This window comes from Panulirus ornatus, chromosome 11 (assembly GCF_036320965.1).
Source record: "Panulirus ornatus isolate Po-2019 chromosome 11, ASM3632096v1, whole genome shotgun sequence".
Taxonomy (NCBI): Eukaryota; Metazoa; Arthropoda; class Malacostraca; order Decapoda; family Palinuridae; genus Panulirus; species Panulirus ornatus.
The window spans coordinates 7343410-7361203 of NC_092234.1; the positions used below are offsets into that span (position 1 = coordinate 7343410).

The 17794-nt window shown below is 35.2% G+C and overlaps 1 protein-coding gene across 1 annotated transcript in view; it reads right to left on the reverse strand.

The window, feature by feature from the left end:
- Positions 1-2174: 2174 nt before the first annotated feature.
- Positions 2175-17794, reverse strand: part of Rbcn-3A (rabconnectin-3 alpha) — a 105830-nt gene continuing 90210 nt past the window's right edge. The window contains exons 57-62 of the mRNA XM_071666188.1: positions 15371-15431; positions 14917-15125; positions 13647-13791; positions 11861-11994; positions 10249-10332; positions 2175-9489 (exon numbers count right to left, since the gene is read on the reverse strand). Of these exons, the coding sequence (XP_071522289.1) occupies positions 9292-9489; positions 10249-10332; positions 11861-11994; positions 13647-13791; positions 14917-15125; positions 15371-15431 (831 nt within the window). The 3' untranslated portion in view covers positions 2175-9291. The remainder of the gene's footprint in view (positions 9490-10248; positions 10333-11860; positions 11995-13646; positions 13792-14916; positions 15126-15370; positions 15432-17794) is intronic.

Below are 17794 nucleotides of genomic sequence, written 5' to 3' on the forward strand. Positions count from 1 at the left end.
ATGGACTTTCATATATATATATATATATATATATATATATATATATATATATATATATATATATATATATATTGGTGAAGATGAGAGAGGGATACATACTATGGTAAAGATTGTATGGAGATACATACTGTGGGAAAGCTTTGATAAGAGATACATACAGTATTAAGATATCAGAATAAATAGATTGTCAAAGCTTTTATCGAAATATGTACAGTAGTAAAGCTTAGGTTGGGATGCACACACGACAACGGGACCGTACCCTAACTAGGATGTTACGGGAACGAACTCATATTTTACGTTAAGGACGCAGAAGTTCTATCATTATCAACGAAAACCATATCAATGGATATATCAAAATTTGTCCAACTCTATTCCACTTGTAGCGATCACTTTTAAAAGTTATGGTAGGCTTTTGTTGTTGCTTCAATGACGTTGATCAACAGCTCACTATAGCTGGATTAGCTTAGTGTTTGTATTAGAAATCAAACGTTAGGATGGGATGCGTTAGATTAGATCTCCGTAGTTTCAGCATTTAACGGAATCCTAAAAAAAATTATGGTAGTAACTCCCACATTTTAGCTTCTCTGTCAGTTTAAGAAACCTACGGAGTTGTATCCCACATTTCACATCTACATGCTCGACATCAGCACGGTCTTACAACCTAAGATTGTTTAACCATCAAAAGGTTATGGTGTGGTATGGGTGGGAGGGGGTTTAGTGCCGGTACACTAGGGCCTCTTAGGAGGGAGGTGCAAAGGGTACGTCGTACCAGGCACCGGGGGTCTAAAAGGAGGACCGGGAATTTCCTGGGGTCTCAAAAGAATGCTGAAAATCAACAGAACGCTCCATTCCACCCCTCTCTCATCCTTCATAACCTTTTTGGTCTTATACATCATGGTATAAAACCGTAGTAGATAAAAACAGGATGACTAATGGAAAAGGGAAGGGGGCCCCGAAGAAACTTTGTACCCCCCAAATAAAATTCCTCTCAGAGGCCTTGTGCTACACTAATATGTGTATATGTGACCAAAAAGTTATTTTTGTGAAGTACTGTTTGCCAGTCCATGGAGTACTTTCGGTGGTGAAACTCTCCCTCTCTGTATGCAAGCTCACCACCGAAATTACTACGACAGGAAACCCAAGCTTCACAAACCAACTATATGGCCTTATAACCCATGTTATAATCTCTGCATAAAACCTAGTTCCAAGAAAAATCTATCGACTTTCTCATGTAATTCATTAGGAATAAAAATGTATGAAGCTTCGATCCCATCTCAAATAAAAACTATGGACTTTCATCTACATTTAATGATTAAAAATGCCACTTAAAATTCATATTTCCTAAACAAAAACAAGGACTGGAATTAGAAGGCTTTGTGATACTGTCACAAAAGACATGAAGATGAGTAAGAGAGAAAATATAATGGATTTGTTTGAAAGTATGGGTAAAGATGATGAGTGAAGTAATAATATTTCTCCTTTTTACTCTAGCAATTAAGAAATGGGAGGGAAGGATTTCTAGCCCCTCCCCTCACCTTTTAGGATGCTTCGGGTATACACGGCAAGTATTCATTCTCCCCTATATACATAAAGGCATGATTAGTATGTATTGCAAAAAGATTGGTGTGGAGGCGAAGACAGTTACATATGTTCAGGTGTTGACTTGGTAATAGAATCAATGTAGTGAAAGGAAATGGGAGACAATGACAATACAGGAGTTAGTAAGAGTTTCAATAAATTTCTTTTTATATATAGAAAAGTTGGTGGTATATAAGAAGCAATGACTGATATGGTGAAGCATGAATATGGAATTGCTGTGAAGGGCACCTAGCGTGTATCAAAGTATGAAAATAGTGATTGCATTTCTGGACCAAATGAAGGCAGTAGTTGTTTCATTGTATAAATGAATGGGTACTAAAAACAACTGTAAGAATTAATTGGAATAACTTTAATATAGTTGGTAGAATAGAAATACTGTGTAACAACAGTGGTTCCCAAACTTTCTAACATGATGACCCCTTTTTGGTTTCTACAAGTTCCTCATGCCCCAATCCATATCTTTACTTTAATAAATTTTACATTTTGTATCATATGTTTTAGTATTGATTAGGATCAACTACTTTGTAATTAATAAATCTTTGTATGAGTGAACAAGGGTGGAAGAAGACACAAGAGACAACTAAAACTCTTTATTCCTATGTTTCAGTTCAGTGAACCATCTTCAGCGAATGGACAACAGACCAGAACAATGGTATACATGTGCAGCTCAAGTCAACCCACAGTCAGACACCACACCACATCTCACAGTCATACACCATCCAACAGTTACACACCACACTGCACAGTCACACAATGCAGTCAATATACCATACCACAGTAATACACCACACTACAGGCACAAACCATACCACACAGTCAGACACCACACTAACTGCACAGTCACACACCTAATTACAAGGTGGATAAAATAAGAAACCATACGCTTCTTCAGAGGTCCATGACTGAGAACTGCACATCACACCAAAGCTACAGGCAAATTCCATAAAAAAATAATTCAAAAAGGAGAAAACCTGAATAAAACAAACGGAGGACCATGACAAATCTTATTATATCCCTGGGTAAGGGAAGATTGGCACATGGTAATGTTGAGAGAGATGAACAGTGAGTCACTGTGGTACGCACTACACACATAAGGCGCATGAGGAAAGATGCGATGGACAGAGTACAGATAAGGCTGATTGCTGTGTTTTGGTTTTGCAAGGATGTGTGGCATGTTTAATCTGAGGGAGATTCCTCTTAAATGACATAAACTCAGAGTTCCTTATTGACCTTTTGTTAAACGAAATTATATTTTCTGGCACATGGTTTTGTATATCCCCTGTATCCACCATACACACCCTAGTTTGGGAAACTGCATTCAAAGGATTTGTGAAGTTCTTGTTGGCGAAGAACAACGTGGGTTAAGGAACAGAAAAGGGTGTACAGGCCAGATTTTAGAACTTTAACAGGTAGTAGAGAAAAATCTAGAGAGGATGAACAAAGTGTATATAGCATTTAAAAGGAACAATGATAGATGCAAGGGAAGACTGAAGGTAAAGTCAGAGTAAGAAAACAGTATAATATCAATGAAACTAAAGATGTAAAAACAAAAATGAACTTGTGAAGAGGATGGATACAGGTAGATGGAAGGGAAGGTTCACAGTAAGATTACAAGAATATGATGATTCTGCATATCACATCCTAAAGAAACCAGGAAAAAAAATCAATATCTGAAAAATGAATATGTCTCTGGAAGTAAGATTCCATTTGGCAGGAAAATGAAATATAGCAATCGCATATTTACACCATATTTATACTCATAATACAAGACTAACATATTTCTCACAATGTTTTAATAATTTATCAACACAGAATATATACACACAAACACACACAGACACACACAGAAAAACAGAAGAACAGAAAATGAGACTATTTCATACACATGTTTTCCAAAAAAGTTATCTTTCTAATACTCCATCACTATATATTAATTGCAGTTATATCATACATACATTTGCACATAGTGATGAGATTTGCATAACAACTACAAAACTGCATTATAATGAAAATTTTTCTATAAAAGATAAATGTTCATATGTATCAATAAGAGTTTTGATATTCCAAAACCTTGCAACATACATTTACATATCACACTACCTATATTGGTGGGAATGTAATGAGTCTATCTATCAACCTATCATTATTAACTCCATTCCCATTTCTATGGGGTAGATCATGTCCCCAGCCCCAAGCCTGCATCCTGACTAAAAGGGCAGAGATATCCAAGTCCTTGGGTAGACTTGCTACCATAGAATGAAATAATCTACCAGCACTTTAACAGAATATATATTAAAAGAAAAATTAGAATTAAAAGACTACAGAAAAATATATAAATTTTAAAATCCTGAATGTTATCATATCTGAAAAAATTAATGTATTAATATCATACATCCTAATTTACATCAATAATGAACAAAATATTACACCAGAAATGGTCAACAATTTCAAAATAATACTAGATAAGTTTTTGGGTTATAAGAATACTAAACACAAGAAAATGTACTGCAATAAAACAAAAATTAGGCAGGAATACAAATTTGTAGTTAAAAGCATAATAGCTCTAACATTTTGATGTTTTATAGCATAAACACCGATGACAGGCCGCTCTTAGCTGTTGTGAAAATCGAAATTTGTCTGCACAGTGTAAGTATTCCACTGGAGCAAAAGTAAGTTTTATTTCATACATCCTTCTTTGAACGGGAGAACGATTTTAAGGATTCATGTACATATATTATACATAAGACTTAGAGAGTGGATGTGAGCAAATGAGGCCATTCTTCATTTGTTGCTAGTGCTATCTCACTATCTGGGAAACAGGGAACAAGTATGGAAATATATACAAGAAAGTGTACCTGTTATGTTGTGCGGGATAACAATGATTGAGATAGTGGTAACATGCTCAGAGCATCAGACTAAGGCAAAACAGTACGATTTCAGAAATGAAGTGCTTTAGATACCTTGGGATGGACATGACTGCAAAAGGAACTATGAGACCTGGAGAGAGTCACAGGGTGGGTCAGGGGGCAAAGTTCCTTGGTGTACTAAGGAATGTGTGAAAAAAGAGGACAATCTGTGAAGGTAAAGACAGGCATGTTTGATGGTAAAGTAGTCCTGACTGTGTAGCATGGATGTGACGTATGGCTTAAGGATAATATGTGGTATTAGGAGAATTGATTGATTAAGAAATGAGGGGTAAGAGAAAGCTTACTCATAAGTGTATAATTTCCATCATTGTGGGGTTGTATAAAAAATCAATATATTGGTGTTACCTGGCTTAGTCTTTAAGTGGTTACACCATGAGCAAGAAGTCACTACCATCAAGGAATTCTCGATATCAGTGGACAGTATTGGGGTACAGTCTCATTAAGGAGCTTCTCTCTCCAAAATGGTCCATTATTTCCCTACTCTTGCATGGAATTAAGCCTCAGTGAAGTGCAGACTTGAAGCTGCAGGAGTCCCATAAAAGGGCTCCTGGGGCTGTATAACAATAAAATAATAATGTAAAATCTGGAACTACAGCAATTTCATCACACAGAATGAAATTAAAATCTCTACCATTGCACAATCCAATGAATTAGTTGAAACAAATGTTAAATTTTGCAAGTCCTAAATTTTCAACTTAATCTTATAAAACATTTGAGGTAAAAAACAGAAATATCATGAGTTTCATGCAATAACAATACAATTCAGACTTAAAATATCTGGGTTTCTAGAGCAATCCAGAATAAATAATCTCCATCTGCAAAGACAGATTACCATCACAGACAGGTAAAGGCCCATGTGATAATATTGCTATTCTATGAGTGTATGGGTTTTGATCTTTGAATTCCTATATTGTTTAAGTGACATTAGTGGGCTTCAGAACTCTTTTTCATCATATTATACAATGATCATATGTATCCTCTAGCCAGTGCAAATGGTGGGAACAACAATTAAGTTTACAAAAATAAACATTGTACTGTATGTAAAGGTATTGATAAGCTGATTAACCTAGTTTCTGTATTTTGTTCAAGGTCAAGCATTAATTCTGTTAACTTATAATAATTTCCAGTTTGGATTCTAACTAACTGCCAAATGAATGACAGCTTTTTCTTATATTTCCAATTGTCTATTACACCCAAATATAACTTGTATATGCAATCAAAGCTTGGGATTAAAGCCAAGTCTACTTTAGTAAACAATATGAATCAATATCAATATGAATCAAAAAGTAAGTACACTGATTACAAGACATCATATAAGTAAGCAACACTTGACTGGACTAGTTTAATATAAACAGGGTTCCATCATCTAGAAAGTATCAATAATTAAATTTCATGAATACTTTTGGGATAGTTGCCACATTCTAAATTCAGAGAATTCATGAATTTGGCTAATAAGCTGAGAAAATACAATTTCATAAAGCAATAATATCTTCTAGGTTTACAGTTATAATAAATTCATTCAAGTTATAGTTTCTTTGAAAGTGAAATCCAGAGATAAAACTACTTAACAATAGTAAGTAGTCTGAACAGTAAACAAACACGAGAGATAAAATTTTTAAGTGTGTAGTCTAAATGGCAAACATTAGTGCACTTTCAATTGTATAAAATTGTCTAACAGATGCCTAAATCCTTTGATCCCACCAAGCCTTCTTTGGCCAAGCTTTACTTTCAAGCCGCAACCAAGCATATCTGACACCCCAAAGAAATGATCGCTCATGAAAAAAATACTAATAAACCCTTTTCATGTCAAATATTCAACCCTTTACTTTTAATGAAACTCTTACCCTAACATAGCAACATTTCAAGTAATGTTGAGCTATTACACTTTACTTAAATTTCAAAAAAATGTGTTGAATTTTAAAAACTATCTTAGATTAGCATATGATATCACAACATCTGTCATGCTCTACTCATGAATTTCATGAAACAGTTTGGCATGCTTGTTCCCATTTTGCTGGCATTTCAGCAGGGTACCATGTCATGTTGCAGTGCTCTTCCCTAAGGAATTCATAATGGATATAACATTTTGCACAATTTGACATTCATGGCTTTTTCAAATTCAATGATCAATAACTTCTTGAAATGTTTGTCAAAATCTTAAAGAACAACTCCCAAAAGAAAAACAAAAAAGAAAAACAAAACGATTCAAATATGTTACACTGCCTCTAAAAATATTTTTTTCATGAGATGGAATCATAAGTCAGGCATACCTGGGTAAATACAACAAATAAACAAATAAAAAAATTCACTGCACTTCAAAAATGCATTTTACTTATTGAAAGTTATAACATGCACATTCGATAGGTAATCCAAATGAATAATATTCTAGTATATATAAAAATACAAAGAAGAACAGCTTGAGATAAGAAAAAAAAGATGAATCATTATATTCATAAAATTCTGTATACAAGTAACCTCATTTCTTTCATAAACAAGTAAGTCATATAAGTTTTGTCTTAACAAGCTAAAGCATTACAGGAGCTTCTTGAGACACTTTCCTTGGACCCAATTTCTGGATCAGTAATTAATGAAGGAAAAATAAAAGTGGTTACAAAAATTACTCTGCAATTAATCAAATACTTATGAAGTTACTTTTTATGATGGCAAAACAATCAAATATCTATCTATCTACCTATATCTATTCTATAAATCCTGTTCAAACTTCAGTAATCGTTGATATTAACTATCTAGTTCTATATTTGATGTAATAATCTATATTTACAATACATATTAAATTCAAAAATACCGATGCAAACAGAGCACTAAAAAAATAATCTTAGTATGTGTGAGAAACACAAAAAGAAGGTACACCTAAAATGAAGTATTTATAACTGCAAGCTTCTCGAATCTAACTCAAACCCTAAGACGGTACAGACTAAGAAGATTGCTCTAAAATGCAGTATAATCTTGGGGTACAGGTTTTAAATAGATTTTCACCATTTTTAGAAATTATGAAAAAATAGAGAAATTAAAATACTTTCTTAAAATACAGTGACAACCATTCATAAAAAAAACTATTAATCTGATATCAAAACATTTCTCACAACTAACAATACATATCTATTACAAAAGAATAACCAATATGCCATACCAAGGCATGTAAACTAGTATTTACAATACAGGAACTTATGTACAAATTACACTTAAAATGGCTATAGGCAATATCTCATAATTATCATAAATATGACCTCATAGGGTTTCTTAACGGTGGTACATGACCAATGAAGGACTTGAAAAACCATATTATATAACCTCCCAAGACAGACTTTTCAGATTCATACACAAGTGATACACGTAGAGACAATAAATATATGACAACCAGAATAACTGAATAAATGTAACCATAAAATAATCATAGTTTCATCTCCTTTTAACACTGTACAGTAGTGTAGATAAGGTCTGTAAGGTTTCAGTGATAATGCTCGTGTTACATATGATCATTAGTATAAAAAGACACTACTCAAGTGTTTTTACATTGTGAAGATCAATCATTCAAGAAATCAGAGGTTGTTTTTATAATAAGTTAGCAGATAATCTGCAGCAAGCGGCACAAAAATTTAGTTGCCTATCACAAATGTTCATTGGCTAGAGGTAGATAAGAGAATTTCCAAAAGTGTAATGCCAGTTTAAGACATATATCAAGAAAATTCTGGTCAGAGTCACATGACTGTAACACAATATACAATAACCTAAAATATAAAAGCTGAGAGGATATCTAGATTTTTGGTCAATAAAGGAACAAGTAGGTAACTCCATGGAGCAGGAGTTACTCTGATTTCCCTGTCTGAGATGCTAGGTATGATTCTACGACTGGGAATAGCGAGAAGGTGCTATGCTCATGGTTGGTCAGATGCTGCGCTATCAATAAAAACAAGGAAACTGAAAAGATCCTAGCAAACAGGTTGTCATCCCTTTTAGAAAAAAAGACAAAAAGCACATTGGATCATAGGATACAAAATCTTCTGAAGAAAAAACTATAATCTAACAGTATGTCTTTATCATGTGAACCTTATCATCACAGTGACAATCTGGGAAAATAAGCTTTCTTTGAAAGTCTCAGAAAAAATAATGGACTGGCTTATTTAATGATGGGGACCAAATGTTCAAATACTTGATTCAGAGCAAGAGTTCCATCAGTAAAGATGGTCATCATGTAACTGAATTCTATTGGAGAAATGGTCATCATGTAAATTGTACATTGTAAATATAGAAATATCATGAAAAAATATATGTTTGAAATAAATGAAAGAAAAGAGAAGAATAACTTAAGAGAACCACAAGTACATCTGAACTTTTTTTTCCAAAGATTTACCAGACAGATTTTGTTCTATATCAAAAAATTAATATACTTAATGGTATTTACATCATATACTTACTGATATTTACATCACAAACTGACTGAGATATTTACCATCAAACAAAACTATACCTTTTTTCACATATGTTTGCCATTCCCCATATTAGTGGTAGGAACAGGCAAAGAAATGGCTGCAATCACACACATCCACCCTCTAGCTGTCACGTATTATGCACTAAAACCAGAGGGAACTCTGGTTTCAGCACATTTTATTTGACAGCTAGTGGATGTGGCCAGATGAGGCCATTTCTTTGCCTATTCCTTGAACCTTCTTGCGACAGCAGATAATGGTGATCATGTTAAAAAAAAAAAAAAAATCTATATACTCTACCTCATCCTCTAATTCTCTTATAAATGGTTAACGTTGAGGTCTCTTTCTGGTAATTGCCTTAGTTTAATGGACCCATCAGCACCACATGAGAAGAGTCTATTGTTTGCATCAAGTTGAAGCTGTGTCACACCTTGACTCAAATTCTTGAAAAGAGATGAACGAGAGTGTTCTCCAGGCAAATTATATATCAGGTTGTGGATAGCAAGACCCCAAACCTACAAAAAGAATCAAATTCATTAATGTTTATATATGCACACTGCTAAGAAACATAAATCCAAAAGAACATTCTAACATTTAGAATAGGCCATCCATACCTGTCAGAAATATCAATCAGTATATTGTATAATAAACAAGGATTGGGGAGAGGTAAAAACGAATACTACACAGGTATCCCCTGTGCATCACAAAATGCAACTAAGAGGGGTGGAAGCAACGGGCTGGAACTCCTTCCCTCCGGTATCATGACATTCTAATGGTAAGAACAGAAGAGGAACCGAGTAAAAAATTTTTTCCCACTGGCAGTGTTGCAGTTAGCATTGCTGACCATGATACATTCATGGGCCATCTGGGGATTGGCACATGAGTTCAAATCCTAGGTGTGGCATTTCTGAACTGAAGTGAGATGAACCAGAGATTTTTGTTCAGTATCTGACACTTGAAAATTGTGGAGAAATAGCAGATAACTTAAATTACGCAGAAGATTCAGCAGGCAACTATTTACTTTGATTACAGGAATTATACAGTGCACGATACATGTTGGGTGAAATTCATCTGATATCATTTACAAATAGTTAATATGCAAAAACACTTCCTATACAGATAAGTGAATATCCATGTCAGGTTACAGAAAACAAATAACATAATTCAACTAGGATTACTGCCTACTTGAAGAAATGTCACAGTTATGTGGAGTCTGTATGACATTAAATACGAAAGTGCTACAACTAGATAAGGCAAAGACATATGTCAATTACCTTGATATCTCCATCAGCAGATCCTGTACAAAAGAACTCTTCACTCTGATCCAGGGCCATGCATTTAATGGCTGCATCATGTGCCTGAAAATTCAATGGGTGCCGTGATACAGGATCAATAAGTACACATACAAGTATAGCACTACATAATAAATTTCTGTGATGCTCATTAACCCATTTAATTTGAAAGCAGGGAAACAATTTCTATATTTGTTTCTTTTCTGAATCTCATTCATTTCTTCTAATCAAATTCAAAAATACTATAATTCAACCTAATGATAACTTAAACATGTTAGCAATAACCATACAGTCCACCCTATACTGGAAACACCACAAAAAAAAAAAAAAAAAAAAAAAAAAAAATCAAAATCTGCTTCCTAAAAGACACAAAAGTTGCATAGGTGCCATCATTATTTTCTGAGAGGCTACTCCATACTTATAGGTATCTCATTCACCATCAAGCATAATGGGGTGACTCTTCTACTTCTATTCGGTCAGAGTGGAATCAGAAGCATTCTACCTTGTCAACTCTCCTGCTATCACCCTTAAACCCTCCTTTTTCATATGATGTGATGCTGTTTCCCTCTCTCTGTTTCCTGAGGCACTGTTTTGTCCACCACACTTGCAAGATATCAACATGAGTCCAAGCCTCTAAGACCTGGACATATGGCATGCAAGTGGCTGCTTCTTTATGTAGTTTCTGCATGGGGGCTAGCCATATCTCAGTTTTTTCCCCCATACTCCAAAGCTGTAGAGCTCTCTTCCATCTCTTGTCTTTCCCTCTTCTAATTAGCTTTCCACCTTCAGGAGTCAAGTCTAGAAACAACTGAAGATCTCAACTGAATTCTGGCTATTTATCTTCTTTCTTAATACTAAAAATCTTTCTTTCATTTGACATATCCACAACTGGAGCACACTTTTACCAATGTCATGCAACTTACATAAAAAACAATTTTTTCTTATTAATTTTCCCATTTCATTTACAATCACCTAAGAACCAATTTCTATAAGAGTCCTCATGTCATCCAAGGCCTTTCTAAAGATCTGTGCAGCCCAAGGATGCACATCATCCAGCGGCGGGGAAATGTACATTCCTCTGGAGTGAAAAGTTTTTTGATGAGAATGTACCCCCAGGGATACAACCTTGCTAAAGGTGACTTTTCACTCATGGTGTAAATGCAAATAGGTGGAGTCCGGTTACCCATTTTTGATTTACAAAGTAATTAGACAAAAGGACTTTAATACCCACTGATGTCCTCAGTACAGCATTTGCTGATAGGATTTTAATTGGTTGAATTTACAAACATTAAAATACTGAGAGAACATTAATGTCTAAAAGCTAATTTCACCTAAATGAAGAACATTTCAGTTACTACTTTTATGTAAACATAAAACCCTTATGAGAAAGGATGAAAATTTTTGAAAGATAAAATAAACTTTAAAAAATATGCTTTATTCAAGAGGTAAATGAGATAAATATCATAAGCAGTATCAAGCACAACAAGCAGCTGACATCTCTCAATACTGAGAAAATGCCATATATTTCTTATTCTATCTATCTTTGCAAACTGCAGGCTACTGCCAACTTTGAAGCTATGAACAAATATCATACCTGAAATTTGTGTCTAAGTGTGCGTTGCCTGATGTCAAAGATACAGACAGTGCCTTTCTTGCCTGCAGAGAGAACCACTTGGTGTTGTGGGGCATACAACAATGCAGATGCCCCATTCTCATGACAAGTCCATGCTGTCAAAACATAATTTTTGATAAACTCAATGAAGAATTTTCTTGGTATTGATCTATAATTCTACAACCCTGGTAAGACATCACTTGGTTTATAAAAAGTCAACACAAAGAACTTTGAGTTACAATTATAACAAGTGGAAATGAGACTATGATCTTTTTTAAACTTGTTTGCTGTTTCCCATAACAGCAAGGTAAGGCTGAAAACAGACAAAGAACAACCTCATTTGATCACATCCACTCTCGAGCTTTCATGTACAATACACAAAAACTTCCTATCCACAATCAAGACCCACAGACCTTTCCATGATTTCCCTTGACCATTTCAATCATCCTAATTCAACCCAATGACAGCATGATGCCCCGTGTACAACATTACTACAATCTGCTCTATGACATGCATGCCTCACATCCTCATGTATGCCAAGCCCTGAACACTCAAGGCTTCTTTCACTCCATCCTTGGTTCCTCCTTTTCCTTGTTCCCTTCACTTCCAACATGTGTACCCTGTAAGTCATCCTCTCTATGTGTCCAAAACCTTTTAGCACACCCTCTTCAACTCTCATTTATACTCTTCGTAATACCACACCTTTCTCTTACCTTATCATTTCTTATTCAACCAACCCTTTTCACACCAAACTTTTGTCTTTAAACATTTAATTTCAAAGACATCCACCTTCTTTTGTGCTTGTTTAACTAGGGCCCATATCTCACATTCATACAACTATTTTGGAACTACTCTACCACCAAATATAGCCATCTTTGCCCTCACACACTACTCAAGGCATCCAGGATCTTAGACCTCTCACCACTTATAGGGCTTAATTGATTTTCTATGATTCCATCCACTCCCATGTCCAATCCTAAATCAATATAACAAAGTTAGGAAGCACTGCAGGATGGGAGATGGGCACGTGTTCAAGGGTAATGAACGATGGGACGGAGAAGTTAAACTCCTAGTAAAAGAGAAAAGTGTATGGATTGTATCTGCTGGGAAGGAGAATGAGTGAATGGGACATGTGAAGTTGGTCAAGGAAAAGGTATGTGAACTGAAAAGAGGATGAATGAGAAATGGGGTGAAATAATATTGATGAACTGCAGGTTGCATAAAAAAGAATTTTGCAGTAGAACAGTGCAAGCAGAACAAGAGAACAAATGGAAGCTACAGTAAGGGAAGCAGATGGGGAAATGCAAGGAATAGGTGAAAAAAAAAAAAGTGTTTTGAAGGACTGTCGAAGGTGTTTGATAAATACAGTGGTAGATATGGTGATTTTGGGACAAGTCACTTGGTGAGCGAAAAAGGTCTTGCAAAAGGTTTAATAAAATGAAAGGGGGTAGCAAAGGCCTTGCAGATGAAGCATGAAAAAGAAGCAGAAGCAGATGCAAAAGTAATGCCGGAAAAATGTAAACAGATGGACAGACTTTCTTAATTAACTTACCTTTACCAGTATCAACTTTTTTTTTAGTATCTTGAGGTATATCTGCATCACTGATAATTGCATTGAAACATACTCTTCACAGACAAAGAAAATATAGAAGAGATAGCTAATTAGAAATGGTTTACATGACAGACCTGATAAAACATATACACTACTACTACTACAGCATAAAATGCAACTTCCCGCACATTATAGTTCATTTCAATGAATACTTACAAACAACATTAGCCTTCCTCTGAGGCAACAATGTGTCCCAGAGTGCCACATTACGGTGCTCAGAAGATTGCCCAGCTGTAGCAAGCAGACTAGATGATCCCACGAAGACAAAATCACTTCCATGTTTGTTATGGCACTGATGAGTCTTGAAATGAGCAAGTAAAAATATTTAGTCCCTTGTACAAGTTAGTCTTGATATAATGCTCTCTTCCATCACATTGATTCACCCTTGAACTATCAATGGCCACAGAAAATACACAATGCAACAGCAAGCCTACTTTATGGGCATGCATACAACCCATAATGCAACAGCAGGCCTACTTTATGGGAATGCATATGGCCCATTCTCTGAGGTAAAAAACCAAAGTACCTATTATATCTCCATGTAAGAGAAGTCGATCTATGGGAGAGAGGGTCAAGTTTTAAAGGAAGATTTGGGGAGTTGATACATCTTTGTCAGGTAATTATATGGAGCTAGAGACTTATCAAATGAGGAAGCAGTACTCTATACAAGGGCAAATCAGTTCAATGAGGAAGCAGTACTCTATACAAGGGCAAATCAGTTCAATGTCAAACAAGAGCACCTTCTCAGGGTAGAAGAATCACTGGCACCTGAATACGATTCTCAGTCTATTGGAGACTAAAATATAAGTGCACATTGAAGATGCAAATTTGAAGATGTGATGGAATCTGCAAAGAGGTGGGAAGTAAGACATGGGCCTACAAAAATGGGACAACAGCAAACAGAGAGAGTGCAGAAAAAGAATGTTGTGAGAATATATAAAAGTTAAAAATATGGATGTTTGACAGAAGTAAAAATCACTGTGGATATGAATGATGGATTTTGAAAACAATTTTATAAGCAAGGTTTGGTATGAGAAGGTTAACTCAGAATGCAAATATGAGCAAGCTGAAAGAAGAGGAGAGGAAAACCTACACCATAGTGAAAGGCTCAAGTTGGGAAGTAAACGACTAAGGAAAGTTTAGGAATTGGTAGAGAGTTTGGAGTTAATTAAGGAAAGAAAAACTCAGCTGGATGGGGAAAGACAGTATACTGGGGAGAGAGAAATGTCTAAATACAACATATGATCATATAACAACACCAGGTGTCTGATTTCTTTGCACTCTGAAATATTCATCAAGAATGCAAATATTTGCACAGTTTTACATAATCCATATTCAGCAGCTCATTTGTTACAGGACATTTATGACTTCCAATATTTCATAATAATAAAACACAATAAGAAATATGAGGTGAAAAGCTACTTACATAGTATGGTTTATTGACTTGCGATGCCAGTCCTAGCTGGTAGAGGGATAAATTTCCATCACCATCTATTACTCCAAATTTGTTACCTTGTTGGTTGAACTGGACACGCGCCACCTTGGCAAATGTGCCTCCAGGACGAGGCCTGGCTACAACTGCACTGTGGTGCCACTCTCGAACAACCACAGATCCATCTTGGCATCCTAGCAGGTCTAAGAGATATCCATAAATATCGATAATGAAACAAGATGGCTGAAGACTCCGTCTGATGGTCTTATCAAAATATATAATCATTACAGAATCGGCATAAGTATCTCTCTGAATGTATACAATTTTTATACATAATTGCTGATGTTTCATATCACTGTCTCCACATCTAAAGTAATTCCTCTAAATCTTTGCAAAAAGCTACAAGTTTTTAAGAAATACAAAGCTCTTTTACATATGACCAACTTACAAAGTGGTAAGACAGGGTGAGATGCCATGCGGCGAGTTCCCTCAATACGATGATTCAGCAGCTGAAGAGTATAAACCAAAATTTTAGTTTTCAATAATCTGTCTCTTGCTTCAGAGACTACAAAGTAAGCCCTGTAAAGCTAAAAGAATCAAGCTGAAGAAAGCAGAGAAGTAATTATCTTATGGATGAATAAGATTACACTCTAACCATTACTCATGGTTACATATAAAAAACAAACAATATCTCATATAAGATATGCCTACTTTGCATTCTTATTTACATGTGCTATCATGCTGGTGCAATATAACACAGGTGAAGATGGTAGAGTTTTTCTTTTTTCATATTCTGTGTATCAAATAAAAATTATTTCAAATCTTCCATCAGATTTTTAAAGAATTCATAAAAATTCATCCTATACATACCTTGGCAGATTCGCACATTACTTTTGATTATATCCTTTATGATACAAAAATTCAATCTCAGTATGGCTTTATTCACAAATCATTCACTTCTGCTCACAAAACCATGCCTTGCAGTTTTGAAAACAGTTAAATATACCTAATGGTTTTATTCTTACACTATAAAAGCATATGGCTAATAATCAACATGTTTTTGGAAGATGCAAATCAAATCTTGGTTGAATTAAGGCTAAATTTTACCATATCATAGACAAATTACTCAGGTATTCCCAAAAAGACACTGAAAATGCATCTAAAAACACCTCAGTGATTTCAAATGTGTAATCTATGAACCTGTCTGGCCAAATCAAACCCTAAATTTTGCCAATATAATTTCTTACTAATATACTTTCCTCTATCAACTTATCAACAATTCATCACAAAAATTACATTATGCATAAAGAGAAAATCAAACTTAATTACTAAAAAGTGATGTCAACTGGCAGTGTGGTGACAGAAGGCTCTGTCAAGATGATCAAAATGCTCACCTCATTCTAAGGTCATGCATGTGATGGTATGAATGCCAGTGAAGATAAGTAGTTTTCCTGTTCATGTCCCAACAAGAAACCAAGTTCTGTTTGGACACAAGCAAAACTAACACAAGGATAGAGTTGCCATCAACGTAATTGGGTGGTGAGTGACTGTGGCTGGTTGGAGGAGGATAAAACCCCTGAGCAGGAAGTAGGGGAGGCTCTTTTGTTCGTATTTTGTGTGCTTCTTAAGCAATTCTGTATAGACTTGCATAACCTTGTTGAGATGAAGCACAGCCTATATACAGCCTGCTAGATGTAATAATTACCGATTCTCTCCACCGCCTCTACATTGTAACTAAGCATCTCCATCTTGCTCTCTTAGGTATCATAAATTACTTCTTGTTCTTTTCCTGCAGAAGCACTAGATGCTTCACTGTCACATAATTCATCATGAGAAGATGCAGTGCACTGATAATCCATGGGGTTATTAAAGAACAATTACACAAGACAGCCACATATGCTGAGTGTAAACAGAGACTGCATTAAGAACAGAGCATGTTAGCAACACCCACTTGGCAGCAAGCATGCGGGGAATTCTTGTGTTTTTTCAATGACGTATGGAAAAGTGGGTTAACTCAAACCCTCACAGACATGAAATGCACACATATGAATTGTTGATTAATGGGGGATACTTTACAATGAATTTGAGTATCATAATATTCATATGGATAAAAAAGGAGGGAAGCTTTTTGTAAAAAAAATGTTTTATGATTTTTCATTCTCATATATGTTTTGGAAAATGTTCTTCAAATGTATCAATTTTTCCACTCTTCATGCATTAGAATAGCCAATGGTCTTGGTATTCTGTATCTTACATGGGAGAATAATAAGAATGGTAATCATGTAATTTCTTGTACTAAGAAACAAAATCTTCATTCTTCAAGATACATCCCATAGATATATATGGAGCTGTGGTTTCGGTGCATTATTACATGATAGCTAGAGAATGAGTGTGAACAAATGGGGCCTTTGTTGTCTTTTCCTAACGCTACCTTGCACACATGAGGGGGGAGGGGGTTGTTATTTCATGTGTGGCAAGGTGGCGATGGGAATGAATAAAGGCAGACAGTATGAATCATGTACATGTGTATATATGTTATTGTCTGTGTGTGTGTGTGTATATATATATATATATATATATATATATATATATATATATATATATATATATATATGTATAAGTTGAGACGTATAGGTACGTATATTTGCGTGTGTGGACGTGTATGTATATACATGTGTGTGTGAGTGGGTTGGGCCATTCTTTCGTCTGTTTCCTTGCGTTACCTCGCTAATGCAGGAGACAGCGACAAAGCAAAATAAATAAATAAATAATATATATATTATGTGTGGAAGTCGAGAACATTATCTCGGAAAGCAAAAATGGGTATGTTTGAAGGAATAGTGGTTCCAACAATGTTGTATGGTTGCGAGGC